This window comes from Arvicola amphibius, chromosome 5 (genome assembly GCF_903992535.2).
Source record: "Arvicola amphibius chromosome 5, mArvAmp1.2, whole genome shotgun sequence".
Classification (NCBI taxonomy): domain Eukaryota; kingdom Metazoa; phylum Chordata; class Mammalia; order Rodentia; family Cricetidae; genus Arvicola; species Arvicola amphibius.
Genome location: NC_052051.1, coordinates 55,998,566 through 56,012,623, shown reverse-complemented (window position 1 = coordinate 56,012,623; position 14,058 = coordinate 55,998,566). Strand labels below are relative to the sequence as shown.

General features: G+C 44.7%; 1 protein-coding gene across 2 annotated transcripts; it reads right to left on the bottom strand.

Annotated features, from left to right (window-relative positions):
• Nucleotides 1–2,565: 2,565 nt before the first annotated feature.
• On the bottom strand, nt 2,566–13,661 carry Ndufaf1 (NADH:ubiquinone oxidoreductase complex assembly factor 1). 2 transcript variants are annotated; one of them, XM_038330681.1, is made up of 5 exons: nt 13,603–13,661; nt 7,792–8,426; nt 5,182–5,367; nt 3,429–3,503; nt 2,566–2,788 (listed from the first exon to the last, which is right to left on the bottom strand). In XM_038330681.1, exons 2-5 carry the CDS (start codon nt 8,350–8,352, stop codon nt 2,639–2,641), a joined length of 972 nt encoding a protein of 323 aa, XP_038186609.1. In that variant the 5' UTR covers nt 8,353–8,426; nt 13,603–13,661; the 3' UTR covers nt 2,566–2,638. The 2 variants fall into 2 exon arrangements, with proteins under 2 accessions (XP_038186609.1, XP_038186608.1); XM_038330680.1 differs by lacking the exon at nt 13,603–13,661 and adding an exon at nt 13,435–13,596.
• Nucleotides 13,662–14,058: the final 397 nt, after the last annotated feature.

Here is a 14,058-nt window from a genome sequence, read left to right as displayed (position 1 = left end):
TGCCCCACTGAAAAAGGTACTGAGCCACATGGCTAAAATAAATAAAAAAATGGGTTAATCAAGATGTGAGAGTTAGCCAGTGAGAGGCTAGAGCTAATGGGCCAATCAGCTTTATAACTTATAGAGATCTCTGTGTTATTTCTTTGGGGCTTGCTGTATGTGGGGTACCGGGCGGGACAGAAACCCCAACAAGCAGGCCCCTTCATGTTACAATATTGCTGAAAGAAACCAAAGGTCTAAATGAAGATATATTTCATGTCTGTCTCTCTTATAAGAGATTAAATGAAGATACTCAGAATACAGAAAAAATTGGGGGACAGCGGGGAGATTGAGACAGGGTCTCTGTGTAGCCCTGGCTGTCCTGGAACAAGCTCTGCACACCAGGTTGGCCTCTTAACTCACAGAAATTGGCTTGGTTCTGCCTCCTGAGTACTGGGATAAAAGGCATGTACTACCACAGCCTGGCTTCTAAAATTTAGGAGTTTTTACATATAAACATATAAAATGGGTATTAGGAGAGATGCTAAAAACGCTCTTAAATATCCTATTTGGAATGTGTCTCCTAGGGCGCTCTGGTTCACAGCAGTCTGTAATTCCAGCTGCAGGGCATCCAATACCCTCTTCCCGCTTTCATGGGCACTGCACACACACGATACACAGACAATACAGGCAGGCAAAACTACAGTTCACATAAAATAAAAATAAGCCTGTAAGATTTTTTTAATTTAAGGGCTGAAGAGATGGCTCAGATGTTAAGAGCACTGGCTGCTCTTCCAGAGGTCTTGAGTTCAATTCCCAACAACCACATGGTGGCTCACAACCATCTATAATGAGATCTGGTGCTGTTTTCTGGTGTCCAAAATACATACAGGCAGAATACTGTTTACATAAAAAAAAATAGATAAATCTTTAATTTTTTTTTTCATTTAAGCCTGGTAGTAGTGGTACACACCTTTAATTCCAGCACTTGGAAGGCAGAGGCAGGCAGATCTCTGAGTCTGAGGCCAGCCTGGTCCACTGTTTATGAAAGACAGGGCTACACAGAGGAACCCTGTCTTAAAAATTTTTTTTTTTACTATGCATGGATGTTTTCACTGCATGTATATCTATGTACCATGTTTGAGACTGGTGCCTGTGGAGGCCAGAAGAGGATTTCAGTTCCCCTAGAACTCGTTACAGATGCCTGTGGGTGCTGGGAACAGAGCCTGGGTACTCTGTCAGAACAGCAGGTCTCACCTACTGAGCCACCTCTGGGGCTCACGTTTTTACAGTCTGTCTCTCCTGTCAGCAAGTTATGTAAGAAGCCCCTGAAAGTAAGTTCGTCTCTTTGGAAGCAAGCTCTCTACTGAGGTATCCCATTTTCCAGTGACTTCCATGGCATATTTATCTTCAAATTATTTAGCAGACTCCTTCCCTCAAAGGTCAGTGTGGAAACGAGGGCAGAGTGATAGAAGATCAACCAAAACTGCCCCAGAGATGCCTCCTTCGAAAACTGCCTCCTTATAGCACATGCTCCTACAGGAACTTCCTGAAAAATGCATTCCTTTCAGTGTGCCTTTGTAGCTAAAACCCAGCCCTGGTTTCATGCTGGGTTCCCCTTACCTGCTCTCTCTTAGCAACAGCATTTAACCTTAAGGAATATGTACAACATGCATTGCCATTAAACAAATGCTCAGCCAGCTGGTGGTGGTGATGAACGCAGTTAGCCCAGCACTTGGGAGGCAGAGGCAGGTGGATTTCTGTGAGTTCAAGGCAGCCTGGTCTACAGAGTGAGTTCTAGGACAGCCAGGGCTACATGGAGAAACCCTGTCTCAAATCAACAACAAAACAAAGCAAAACAAAGGGGGGAAAAGTGCTCATTTTTGGGACAAGAACATAGCTCGTGTTTACCTAACATACATGAGGCCCTGGGTTCAATTTCGGTTCCCAGTGCAAGTGTTACAGCTCTTAAGGGAAAGGTGACCTGGTGGTCAGAAGCCAAGGAATACCTACAGCTAGGAAGGGAAAGGTAACCCAAAGGCAGTGTTACAGCTCCATTCCAGTGGGGCGGGCTCCAGCAAAGCATTACGGCCGTTGCTCCAGGAAAGGTTTCCCCAACGGGAGTGTAATGACTGCTTCAGCAGGGGACAGCCAGGCCCAGCGAGGGCGAGGCTGTTAGAGCTCTGCTCCACTCTGCTCTGATGAAAGAAAGTCATGACAACAAACCTCACTCAAGTTTATTGGAAGGGAGGAATCCAGGAGGGTGTCCACCTCTGCCAGGGTAGAAAAAGGGCAGCCCCAAACTGAACAGTACAGGGCTTATCTAGGGTTTCTTAAGGGTGGAGCTTTCCAAGGTGGAGATTTCCAGGATGTGGGTTGGTAGGATCTCAATTCCTGAGTTTGGGACAACTCAGTTGGATTTTGTATTCAGGGATTGTTTTCATGCTCAGTGGTTGGTTGAACTTCAGTTCCTGAGATGGTTATGGGCAGGGTGTGTTTCCTTGGCTCTGGTCTCAAGGCCAGGGTGTTCTTTCACTGGCCCTTCTTACCCTACGCCGAGCACAGCAGAAAAAGGTTGCGGGGAGGTAGTAGACAGAAAGGCTTTATTTTTGTATTCTGTGACTACTATTCACTTTTACTCAAGTCTGCCCCCAGTTCTCTATTTGAAAAGTCCTGGGCTAATAGCTGGAGAATTCTCATAAGCAAATTCTTCTGTATGGGCTGGATCAGTAAACACACCAATAAAATCTATTTCCAGAAAGAACGGTCCATCCACCTTATCTGCCAGGGTGAATCCTATAGAAGAGATCTAAATGGAAAATACGAGAAATGGGTTAGAATCTCATGCACTGAGGCAGCCATGTTCTTCCTCAGGGAACCCTGTAATAGACCACACTATCGGTCCTCAGCATGCTATACTCTTCGTTTGCTATACTACAGAAGGTACAAATACAAGACTGCTTTCATTTTTTTTCTAGATAGGGTTGCATGTTGCCCAAGCTGGCACTGAACTCCTGATCCTCCTGTCTTCAGCTCTCAAGTCCTGGGATGTACAGGATCCCACCACACTTGAGCAACTGCTCCTCCCGACCCCACGTTTTACTTCCTATCTTCTCCCCTCTGAGTCATCCACTTAAGACAGTCAGTACAGCATGGACTCTTAACAGAGTCTCCTTAAAGTGCTTCTGAGCTCTTCTTATCATACAGCTAAAGTAAAATGAACCCTGCTGAAAAGAACACGCTAACACCTCCCAGAGGTCCAAGGTAGTGTCGGTTCTAACAGAGGCGGCTCTTCAGGATGGAGGGAGGTCTCAGGCAGTGTCTGTCCCAACAGAAGCCTGAGTAGGAATTTTAATCTTTCCTCTGCCACCTTTGCCAAACAGACTGAGCTGGACTGACAGCCACTGTATTTCACTAAAGAAGACATCGTTCTCAGTGGAGAACATTACCTTGTCAAGGACGAGTGGGCCCTGGCCATCTCGTATCCTTCCCTGATTTGAGAAGAAGAATTTGGAGAAAGGAATCTGAAAAAAGAGAAAATTACTTCAGAGCTGAAGCATGACTATTTGAGGCATGCCTGCTAAACACATGAGCAACAGCACAAGACTGTTTCAAGAAGTAGGTAAGTTGTAAGTTCAAAAAGACAGTATAGGAAATGGCTGGCTCTTTAGAGGAAAACTACAGTTTCCTGAGGGGTTTTGTTTTTGTAGTGATACAGATTGAGCCTGGGGTCTAAGAAGCATTTTACTACTTTACCTTAGACCAAACACACACACACACACACACACACACACACACACACACCAGCCAGCCAACAGTCCAGCCAGCATAGCATGCCTGTGAATCCCAGCTGTTTGGAAGAGGGAAGGAAAAGATGGCAATTCAAGGCCAGCACAGGCAACTCAGACCTTACTTCAAAACAGAAAACAAAGTGTTATGTTAGGCTAGGCTGTGAAGAGCTCTCAGAGCAGGTGAGGAGCCCTGGCCTCAGCCCCTGGGCGGGCTGGGGGTGGGGTGTGCTAGTTATTCCATCACAGGAAAAAGCCAAATCTGAAGACTTCAGTTTTTCTTTTTGTCTGAGTCAGGGATGTCCGTCAGTGGCAGAGCACCTGGCAAATACTCCTCACCCGCACACAAGCAGACTGGCCAGTAAGCTGACACACTGTGCTGCTAGTTCTATGCCACCTTGGTACAGCCCACAGTCACCCGAGAGGAGGGAACCCCAACTGAGAAAATGCCTTGGCAGGACTGGGCTGTAGGGAAACCTGTGGGGCATTTTCTTATTAGTGATTGGTGGGGGAAGGGCAGCCCATTGTGGATGGGGCCATTCCTGGGTTGGTAGTCCTGCATTCTGTATGAAAGCAGGCTGAGCAAGCCATAAGGAGCAAGCCAGTAAGCAGCACCCCTTCCTGGCTTCCTCCAGATACCAGCCCTGCTTGAGTTCCTCCCCTCACTGCTTTTGATGAACAGTGACATGAAAGTGTGGATGAAATAAACCCTTTCCTGGGGCTGGAGAGATGGCTCAGAGGTTAAGAGCATTGACTGCTCTTCCAAAGGTCCTGAGTTCAATTCCCAGCAACCACATGGTGGCTCACAACCATCTGTAATGAGGTCTGGTGCCTTCTTCTGGCCTGCAGGCATACACACAGACAGAATAATGTATACATAATAAATACTTAAAAAAAAATAGTAAACCCTTTCCTCCCCAGACTGCTTTGGGTCATGGTGTTTCATAACAACAATGATAACCCAAACTAAAACACATACATAAATTTATTTTTCTATCTATCTATCTATCTATCTATCTATCTATCTATCTATCTATCTATCTATCATCTATCTATCTATTTTAGTTAGGGGGTCTTTATGTAGTCCTAGCTGTCCTGGAACTCACTACATAGGCCAGGCTGGCCTCAAATTCACAGAAGTCATCTGCCTCTGCCTCCAAGTGCTGGGATTAAAGGTGTGCACCACCACCATCCAGCCTGGCTCATTTTTTTATTAACAATTCTCAGCACCCACATAGCACTTCAAACCTGTCTCTAATTCCAGTTCCAGAGGATCAGACACCCTCACACAAACATACAAGCAGATAAAACACTAATGCTCATAAAATAAATTAAAAAATTTAAAAATGATTAGCATGACACAATGTAGCCATATTTTCAATAGACCCCATTTTCCTAACAGTGAAGAATTTACCTTGACCTCCTGCCAGTAGGGACCCCCACGGGTAAACATGAAGTAACTGTACATTTGACTTTTTTTCTGGATAAAGTTTGTGTATTGCTTGATATTCACCATCCAAGGCCGGCCATCCCCACGGATTCGGAGATACAAAGTATTGAACCGGGACCAATCGTAAGACAGCCTCCTCTCAAAAAAACCCTAAGGTACAGAAAGTTAAGTTAGTTTAGCATGAGCCATCACCAAGTCAGCAGCATTGTTTATTATTGGGGGTGCATATATGGACACCAGAGGACAACATCGGCTAGTCTTTCCTTTCTCCGTGTGGGTTCCAGAGACTGAACTTGGGTCTTCAGGCTCAGCAGCAGCTGAGCCATCTTGACGACACAACAGAGCATTCTATGTACATTCTCTACTATAAGGAGCCAAATAAACCAGTATTTTATTACCAAATACAGACATATGAAAAAAAATACTGACATGTTTCTAAGGCAATGTTCAAGGCATGATTAAACTAGGACAATGCTTCCATGTGACAGTCATTTGTGTTTGCTGAATGGAAATTCATGTACTTTTCCTCCCTGGTTCTAAGGAACAATGGTTTCTAAGTGGCCCATTTTATGACAACTGTCTTACCCCACCCAAAATCAAGCTCAAGTTTTAAAAATCAAGAGGCTGGGAAGATGGCTCAGTGCTTGCTGCAAAAGTGTAAGGACCTGAGTTCAGATCTCCAGCACCCACATATAAAACTAGGTGTGGCGGCATCCACCAGCACTCACAGGGAGAGGCAGACCCAAGGGCTCACTGGCCATTCAGTCTAGACAAAACAGTGAGCTCCAGGTTCAGGGGAGACCTTGTCTCAAAAAACAAGGCAGAAAGGAAGACATTCTAACTCCTCCACGTTCTCCCTCTCCTCTCCTCCTCCTCCTGTTCCTCTCTCTCTCTCTCTCTCTCTCTCTCTCTCTCTCTCTCTCTCTCTCTCTCTCTCTCTCTCTCTCCACACAAACAAAATAATAGCTAGCATTCATTCAAGCAATTTTCATGCATAACTTTCTCTAACCGTCCTCACAGCCTACAATACAGATATTATCAGTATGTCTGGCTCATTCACAGACAACTGAGTACTCAGGGAATCGGTTCAAGCACCGCTTAGCCCCCAAATCTCACTGGGTAGAGAGCCTGGCACAGGCTAGCAAGCCTCTGCTAGCCCTGCTTTGACTTGGCAGTTCTCTGAGATGGGGCCTCTTATAGTCCAGAACTCACTCTATAACTCCAATACTTCTGGCTCCTCCCAAATGCAGTAATTACAAGAACGCACTAATACACCCAAGGTCTTTTTTTTTTTTTTTTTGGAGACAGGGTTTCTCTGTAGCCCTTATTGTCCTAAAATTCACTTTGTAAGCCAGGCTGGCCTCGAACTCACAGAGATCTACCTGCCTCTTCCTCCCGAGTTCTGGAATTAAAGGCCTGCACCACCACTGCCTGGCTTTACACCAAGATTTTTATTTTGAGATAGGGTCTGACTAATTTTCCTTTGCTGGCCCTGAACTTACTCTGCTTAGGAGGTAGAACCTGGAGATCACTTAAGCCCAGGAATTCAAGACTAATTTGGGCAACACAACTACAGAAAATTTTGTTGTTGTTGTTGTTTTTGTTTTTGGAAATAGGGTTTCTCTGTGTAGCTTTGGAGCCTGTCCTGGAGCTCTCTCTGTAGACCAGGCTAGCCTCGAAGTCACAGAGATCAACCTGCCTCTGCCTCCCGAGTGCTAGGATTAAAGGTGTGTGCCACCACCGCCCAACATAACTATAGAAATTCTAAAATTACATTATATATTTACTGGGGTTGGATTACTAACTAAGCAGATGGTGAGAGGATGAGATCTCTCACTGCTAGGGAAGTCACAGATAAGAGATGAACGGCTAGAATGGACCACACGGGGCTAGAGTCAGGGACACTAGTATGTGTCCACATTTAGCATAACACAGGCACAGTGAAGTAACAACATTACATATACATGGCCATTAAACGTGCACATGTAGTTGTTTGTTACGTGTAGGAGCATGATGCCACATGTAGTTTCTTATATGTGCGCTGGAGATCCAAACTCAGGTCCTCAAGCTTGCATGGCAGGCACTACACTGACTGAGCCATCTCCCCAGCCCCCATAGTAATGTCAAATATAAAGTGTGTACAAGACACAGTGGTACACCCCTTTAATCCCATAAATTAGGTCTAGGCAGGAGTATCAGGAGTTCAAGGTCATCCTCAGCTACACAATTAGCTCAAGGCCGCCTGAACTGCAGGAGACCATGTCTCAAAACCAAAAAGCAAAGGCAACAAGATGCCCCCTACTTCATCCAAGCTGGAGATGTAAATCTCCCCAGACACCTTTCAAAGTCTATTTTCTCAGGATTCCTCAGATACATATCAATCTTCTCAGACCCAAAACCGTGCCCAGAAACAAGGACTGCCCTGTTTTACACCCAGGCCAAGTAGTTATTTATCCCTATCTAGAGGCATGATGCAGAATATAACAAAATATATGTGTTCATTTACAGAAAAGCAAGCTGTTATAGTTCACACTACAAGCAAACACTGGGAAACTGACCTCCAGGTCCACCTACCCTTCGCACCCGCGATATCATGGCACAGTAGCCGCTCTGACTACTGTCTCCGTCCTGAGGAGCCTCCGTGCTCAGAGTCCCGTAGAGCAGAGCACTCTGGTTGTTCTTGGCCATCTTCAAGAATATCTCACTTCTGCCTCCGATTGTCTTATCCGAAGTCAGCATCCACTTCTCCAAATCTTCTTTTTCACGAAACTGCCAGACAACCTGGGCTTGCTCCATTAGGACTTCTTGTAGTGGGCGGCCTTCTGGGCCTATCCAGTGAGCCACAATTTCATTCTTCAAACGCCTCAGGTGCTCCACTGCTTCATCTCTGATCACTTTATCAAAACTGAGTTCGGATGCCTTGTCAGGAGAAGTTATATCTACAGCAACGTCTTTGTGCTGGTCCTCTTGTAAAACCTCTTCAGACTTCTGCTGTGAGACTCTGTCAGCAGAAGCCACCGGTTTCTGAAGATGACTGGAAGAATAGTCTACAGAGAGAATACCCATAAATGGATGCAAGGCAGCCCTTGGCTTCAGGAAGTTTCTATGAATATAGAATTTGTGAATAGAAGCCATTGTAAGACAAAAGTCAAAATGTAAAAATTTCCGTGGGCTGAGAAAATGAGCTTCAGCGACTGGCCCAATTCCACCTGTAACAAAAGACACACTGGTCACCAGCAGAGCTACAAATGAATGGATCAGAAGCTCAAACTCAACAGAGACCATGTGTTGTGTAATTCATAGGCCCCCCCCCCCCCCCCGGGCCAGTTAATTCAGCAGTAGCTTTTAAAAGCGGAATACTATCCTATGCATTGCAAAAAAAAAAAAAGTGTCACTATAGTTCAGTATGGAGACACATGCCTGTATGTAACCTTAGCACTTGGGAGATAAAGGCAGGATGATCAGGAGTTTAAAGTCGATCTCAGCTACATGGTGAGTTCAGGGACAGTTGGCTACATGAGACCCTATCGCTAAACAAAACAACAACCAACATGACTGAAAGCAAAGCATCAGCTTCACAGAGCTGATGATCAACCCCCAAATAATTCAAGCATGTGCCACAAGCTGCCTCAAGAGGTCATGCCAACTTTAAAGCAGCTTTTTCTTGGGGGTTTAATTAATTTATTTTTTTCTTCTGGAGTTTTAAAGAAGCAATAGGTCCTAAAAAGTAAAATACTCATTCAGTCTAGAGCCTGGGCCAAACCATTTGGACTTAAGTGCTTCATCTGTAAAAAAAGGGCCTACAGTAAGCACTGCAGAATCAGAAAGCTGGAGAGGAACTGGGTGCTGCTTACCCATAGGCTGTGAATACTGGAGCATTTAGGCTTCACACTCTAAACGAATAGAGCCATTTGCTCTCTCAGAAACCAGGTGATCTTCTGAGTCCTCTTTTTCCTCAGGAATTAAGCCCTACCTACCTGAGAGTTTCTTCTGAGGACGAGATGGAACAACAGCCACAAAGAGGCTCTCTAACTCAGTACACTTCATGAGATTCCCAAGATCTTCGTGTCTAACAGACTTGAGGCCAACGCCTACACTCGTGTTACTATTTGAGTACCTCAAAAGTATATATAAGCAGGGTGGTAAAGGGCTGTAATCAAGCATTGGGCAGGTAGAAGCAATAGGATCAGGAAGTCATCTTTGGCTACATGACAAGTTCAAGCCCAGTCCAGTCAATATAAGACCCTGTTTTGAAGAACCAAAAAAAGCAAGAAAGAAAAAGAAAGGTGGTAGACCTAAATAATACCACCACATCTAAACTTCATTGTTAATACTTACAGATTTTCTGACATTTATTATCTCACTTAATCCACATAAGAATCATGTGAGACAAGGGCTGGTAAGATGACTCAGTGGACAAAGATGCTTGTTGGATAAGTCAGGCAACTTGAGTTAAATTCCCAGAACCGACATAAAAGTGGAAGGAGAGAACTAGTGCCACAAAACTGTTCTCTGTCCTCCACACTACATCATAGCACATGTGCCCATAAACATCCATTATGCATACATGCATAACATAAATAATACTTATTTATGTATTGGATTTTTTTTTTTTTTTTTTTTTTTGCAATAAGGTTTCTCTATGTAGCCTTGGCTGTCCTGGAACTCACTCTGTAGTCTAGGCTAGTCTCAAACTCAGAAATTCACCTGCCTCTGCCTCCTGAGTGCTGGAATTAAAGGCATTTCCACCACCACTGGCTCATAATTTTTGTTGTTGTTGATATTTTTTTGTTTTGTTTTTCGAGACAGGATTTCTCTGTAGCTTTGGAGCCTGTCCTGAAACTCGCTCTGTAGACCAGACTGGCCTCGAACTCACAGAGATCCACCAGTTTCTGCCCCCCATGTGCTGGGATTAAAGGTGTGTGCCACCACTGCCCAGCTCACAAATATTTTTTTTTTTTTTTTTTTTTTTTTTTTTTTTTTTTTGGTTTTTTCGAGACAGGGTTTCCCTGTAGTTACTAGAGCCTGTCCTGGAACTAGCTCTTGTAGACCAGGCTGGCCTCGAACTCTCACAAATAATTTTTAAGAGTCCTGTGAAGCAAATCAGTGAGGTATCACCTCTCTGAGGAAACACACCAAGAGATCTGCCTAAAGTCACAACGTTGTCCAGTATTCAAACTGGAACTGAAACCCTGGCCCCGAGTCCTTTCACTAGATACGGCTGCTTGCCCTGAGACACTGGCAATTACTCCGACAGTTCCAATGAAGTAACAACTTTGCCCGTAACCCCAACATTTACGGAGTGAACCAGAAAGTCAGAACAGCCCTTCTTCCCTCCCTTTCCAGCCAGTCCTGGGAGAAAATAAAACATACAATGCTAGTTTCTTTGTCTTTCTCCTGTCCCAATCCCAGAGATCAGTCCAATATATATAAAAGCAAAGATCTAAGACCCAAGACTACGGGAGAATACTTGCCAAGTATGTGCAAGGTTGTGGACTTTTATCTCCAGCACCACAAAACAACACTAAACAAAAGTCTCCACAGCACCAGCCAATTCATGGCAACAAACAAGAAATTTTAATGAGGGATCCTATGTGTTTCTCCATTTTATTATTTTCATTCGCGTCTTCATATTCTTTACTGTATTTCTAAATTCCCGTGCCTCTACTCTGGAGAAAGGTATTTTTGTAGAGGCTAGCCCCTGACAGGGGTGGGGCGGTGCTGAAGAGATTGTTCAGCAGGTAAGAGCACTGGCTGCTCTTCCAGAGGATCCAGGTTCAATTCCCAGCACCCACATGGCAGCTCTCACCTGTCTGTAACTCCAGTTCCAGGGCTTCTGACACACTCATACATGTAGGCAAAATCCCAATAAACATTAAAAAAAAAAAAAAAGATTAAGGGGAGTGGGTGGCTGGTAAAATGACTTACCAGGAAAAGTGCTGGCCCTGCACACCTGACAACCTAAGTTGGATCCTGGAATCCACAGAAAGGTGGAAGGAGGGAACTTATTCCATAAAATTACCCAACAACCCCCACACAGTAATAATAATAATCATAATAAATTGTAAGTCCTCAACAATCTCACCCACCTGTTAGTGATTGACTCTGAATCAAATGACACCCACAGCCAAGCATAGCAGAATGTACCCATAATCTGGCATTTGGAAAGCCTGGGCAGGAGCATCATAAGGTGAAGGTTAGGATGAGCTACATGAGTTTCAGGACAGCTTGGGCTACACAAGAGGCTGTAGGTCAGCCTGAACTGGAATGGAACCTTTTTCCTACATGATCAAAAGAAACACCTAGGTCACTTCAACTACAACAGAGACCTAGTCATATTTCCAGCATGGCCTCCTTCCTCACTCCATGTCAGGCAGGTCCTCTCTGATTACTGCGTCCTGCACATCGCCACATTTCTGCATTCCTCACTCAGCTTCTAGAGAGGCACAGAGCACAAGTCTGGTTATTTCTTCTTTTCTTTTATGTATTCATGTATGTATGTATAGGAGTGCTGTCTTCATGCACACCAGAAGAAAGAATCTGATCCCATTACAGATGGCTGTGAGCCACTATGTGGTTGCTGGGAATTGAACTCAGGACCTCTGGAAAAGCAGTCAGTGCTCTTAACCGCTGAGCCATCTCTCCAGCCCCCTCCTTCTTTAAAGAGAGCTCAGCGATGGAGTATATATATGCTGAGCACACACAAAGCCCTGGATTTAATCCCCAACACCAAATAATTAATAGATGATAGGCGGGTTCCTTCGGAGGCTCCACCTTCTGCACAAAGTGTACTAGGCACTGCTAGATCAGGTGTCATTGGCCATCACTCCAATTTTATCTTTCATCACATCTCATGCCCCGTTCTGTGTTGCTTTCAGACAGAATACTTGTGATCTAACCAACACCTCTTGGGCTACAGGCCTTAGTTAATTGCTGTCCACGTTCTCAGCTGATTCTGCCTGGAAACCATATCCCTTGAGACTTAGCGTAACCATGTTACACTATGGGGAAAAATGATGGTCCCTGACTACCCAGTTCCACCAAGAACAAAGTCCCTCTGAATCACTCCCAATGAATCCTGGGCTTAGAATTTTCTGACTAGTTTACTGACCAGGTCATTTGTCAGTCTCCTCCAACTCAGACTAGAACTATCTTAAGGGTTGAATATTCAGTGTTGTACCTCCAAGTCCCAGTATGACAATCAGCATTCTCGAGACTTTTAAGATTTGCTGGACAAAGAGCTCCACATTTCTGTATCTCTGTCATAGTGTGAGGGTTCAGAACCTTGCCGCTTTTACCACACCTAGATAATTCCCCCTAACAAGGGGCTTCTTAAATTGTAAAGTGCCTTTGAGTCACCTGGAAATTTTGATTAAAATGAGTTTCTAATAGGGTAGATAAACGCCTTGAATTTCTAATCCTCCTTCCTCAACCTCCCACACATTAGGATTACAGGAGTTTGTTAACTGTGCCCAGCCAAAGACATTTTGTATTTCTTTTTCTTTTTTGGTAAGAGTCTCAAGTGACCCATGCTGGTCTCTAACTCCTGATCCTTCTACCTCTATCTCCCAGGTGAAGCCTTGTTAACGCAAGGAGAACGCCTTTTAGATATCAAAGTCCTGGTCAAATTTGGGTGCAGCCTATAAAACCCAGCATTTGGGAAGTAGAGACACGAGGACCAAGAGTTTAAGGTCATCTTCTGATACACAGAAGCTTCAAGGCCGGGCTGGATATTATGTGACCCCTTTTCCAAAAAAAAAAAAAAAAAAAAAAACAAAAAACTATTTTAAGACAAATTTTCTGAGAGGGAAAGAGCTTAAGGTAGTAAACAGGCAAAATGGTGCGATTATGAGTAACAATTATTTAACCCTGTTTTCCAATCATTCAGATGTCTTAGTAGTTTTCCAACTATACTACAACTTCGTGTTTTGTTTAATAATTTCTTGTAATAAACAGAGTCAAACCCAGTAATCGGACGACAGCGGTCCGAAGCTAATGGTATCCACACTGCTCAGAGTAGTATCACTATACTACTACGTATAGCAACGACGTAAATCTAGGCCTTACAGTATGCCAGAAGCTATTCCGCGGGTGTTATTACCTTCCCACAATAATCCTGAGACGGGTACTACTAGTATTATTCCAATTACAAAGACAAAAGAAAAGGAGAGCCCACGATTAAATTACTCGAGGTCAGACACTGGAGACAACACTCACTCTGTAGACCAGGCGTGCTCGGCTGGCGCGGAGCTGACCACGCCCCCCAGCCTCGGGAAACCGGGTGCCGCGGTGGGAGGAAGCCCCTCGCTCCTCACCCCTCACCAGCCAGGCTTCTCTCGGCTTCCCAGACCCTGACGTTCCCAGAGGTGAAAAGAGTCAGCTCACCTTCTCAGACACCGCACGGGCTTCCGCTCAGTCCGTCTATTTTGCCCACCGGGTTTTCCATGCTTCCGGTGGAGGTCCATCTACTTTTCCGGTCCCGCTTCAAGCTAGGTATTTAGACTAGGGTTTCAGATAGCCCCAGGGAAGATCCTAAAGGTTGACGATCTGGGGCTTTTAGCTCACAAAATCTTCCCGTGTGTTCGGTTTCTGAGTTTTCCTGTCATTTGTGAGCGAACTTTTCGCTTTCCTTCTTGTATCCCACCCTCATATGCAAGCACCGTCTTTCAAATAGGATATGGGCATTGCTAACACCACGTCACTTCTCGATACTTGGCCCCTCGTGCCTCCTCTTCCCTGCAGTCCCTTGAGAATTGTTCACTGTGTGAATTCAGAAAGCCTCTTCTACTGAAACTGATTTTGGAAACCCACCGAACTAGACAGCAATCAGCTCCTGGAGTT

Coding starts and splice junctions, on each gene's coding strand:
- Ndufaf1 (XM_038330681.1), bottom strand. CDS start 8,352: ATGGCTTCTATTCACAAATTCTATATTCATAGAAACTTCCTGAAGCCA. Junction 5,368..7,791: donor TGATATCGCGGGTGCGAAGG/GTAGGTGGACCT, acceptor TCTGTACCTTAG/GGTTTTTTTGAGAGGAGGCT. Junction 3,504..5,181: donor CCTACTGGCAGGAGGTCAAG/GTAAATTCTTCA, acceptor CTCTTTTTTCAG/ATTCCTTTCTCCAAATTCTT.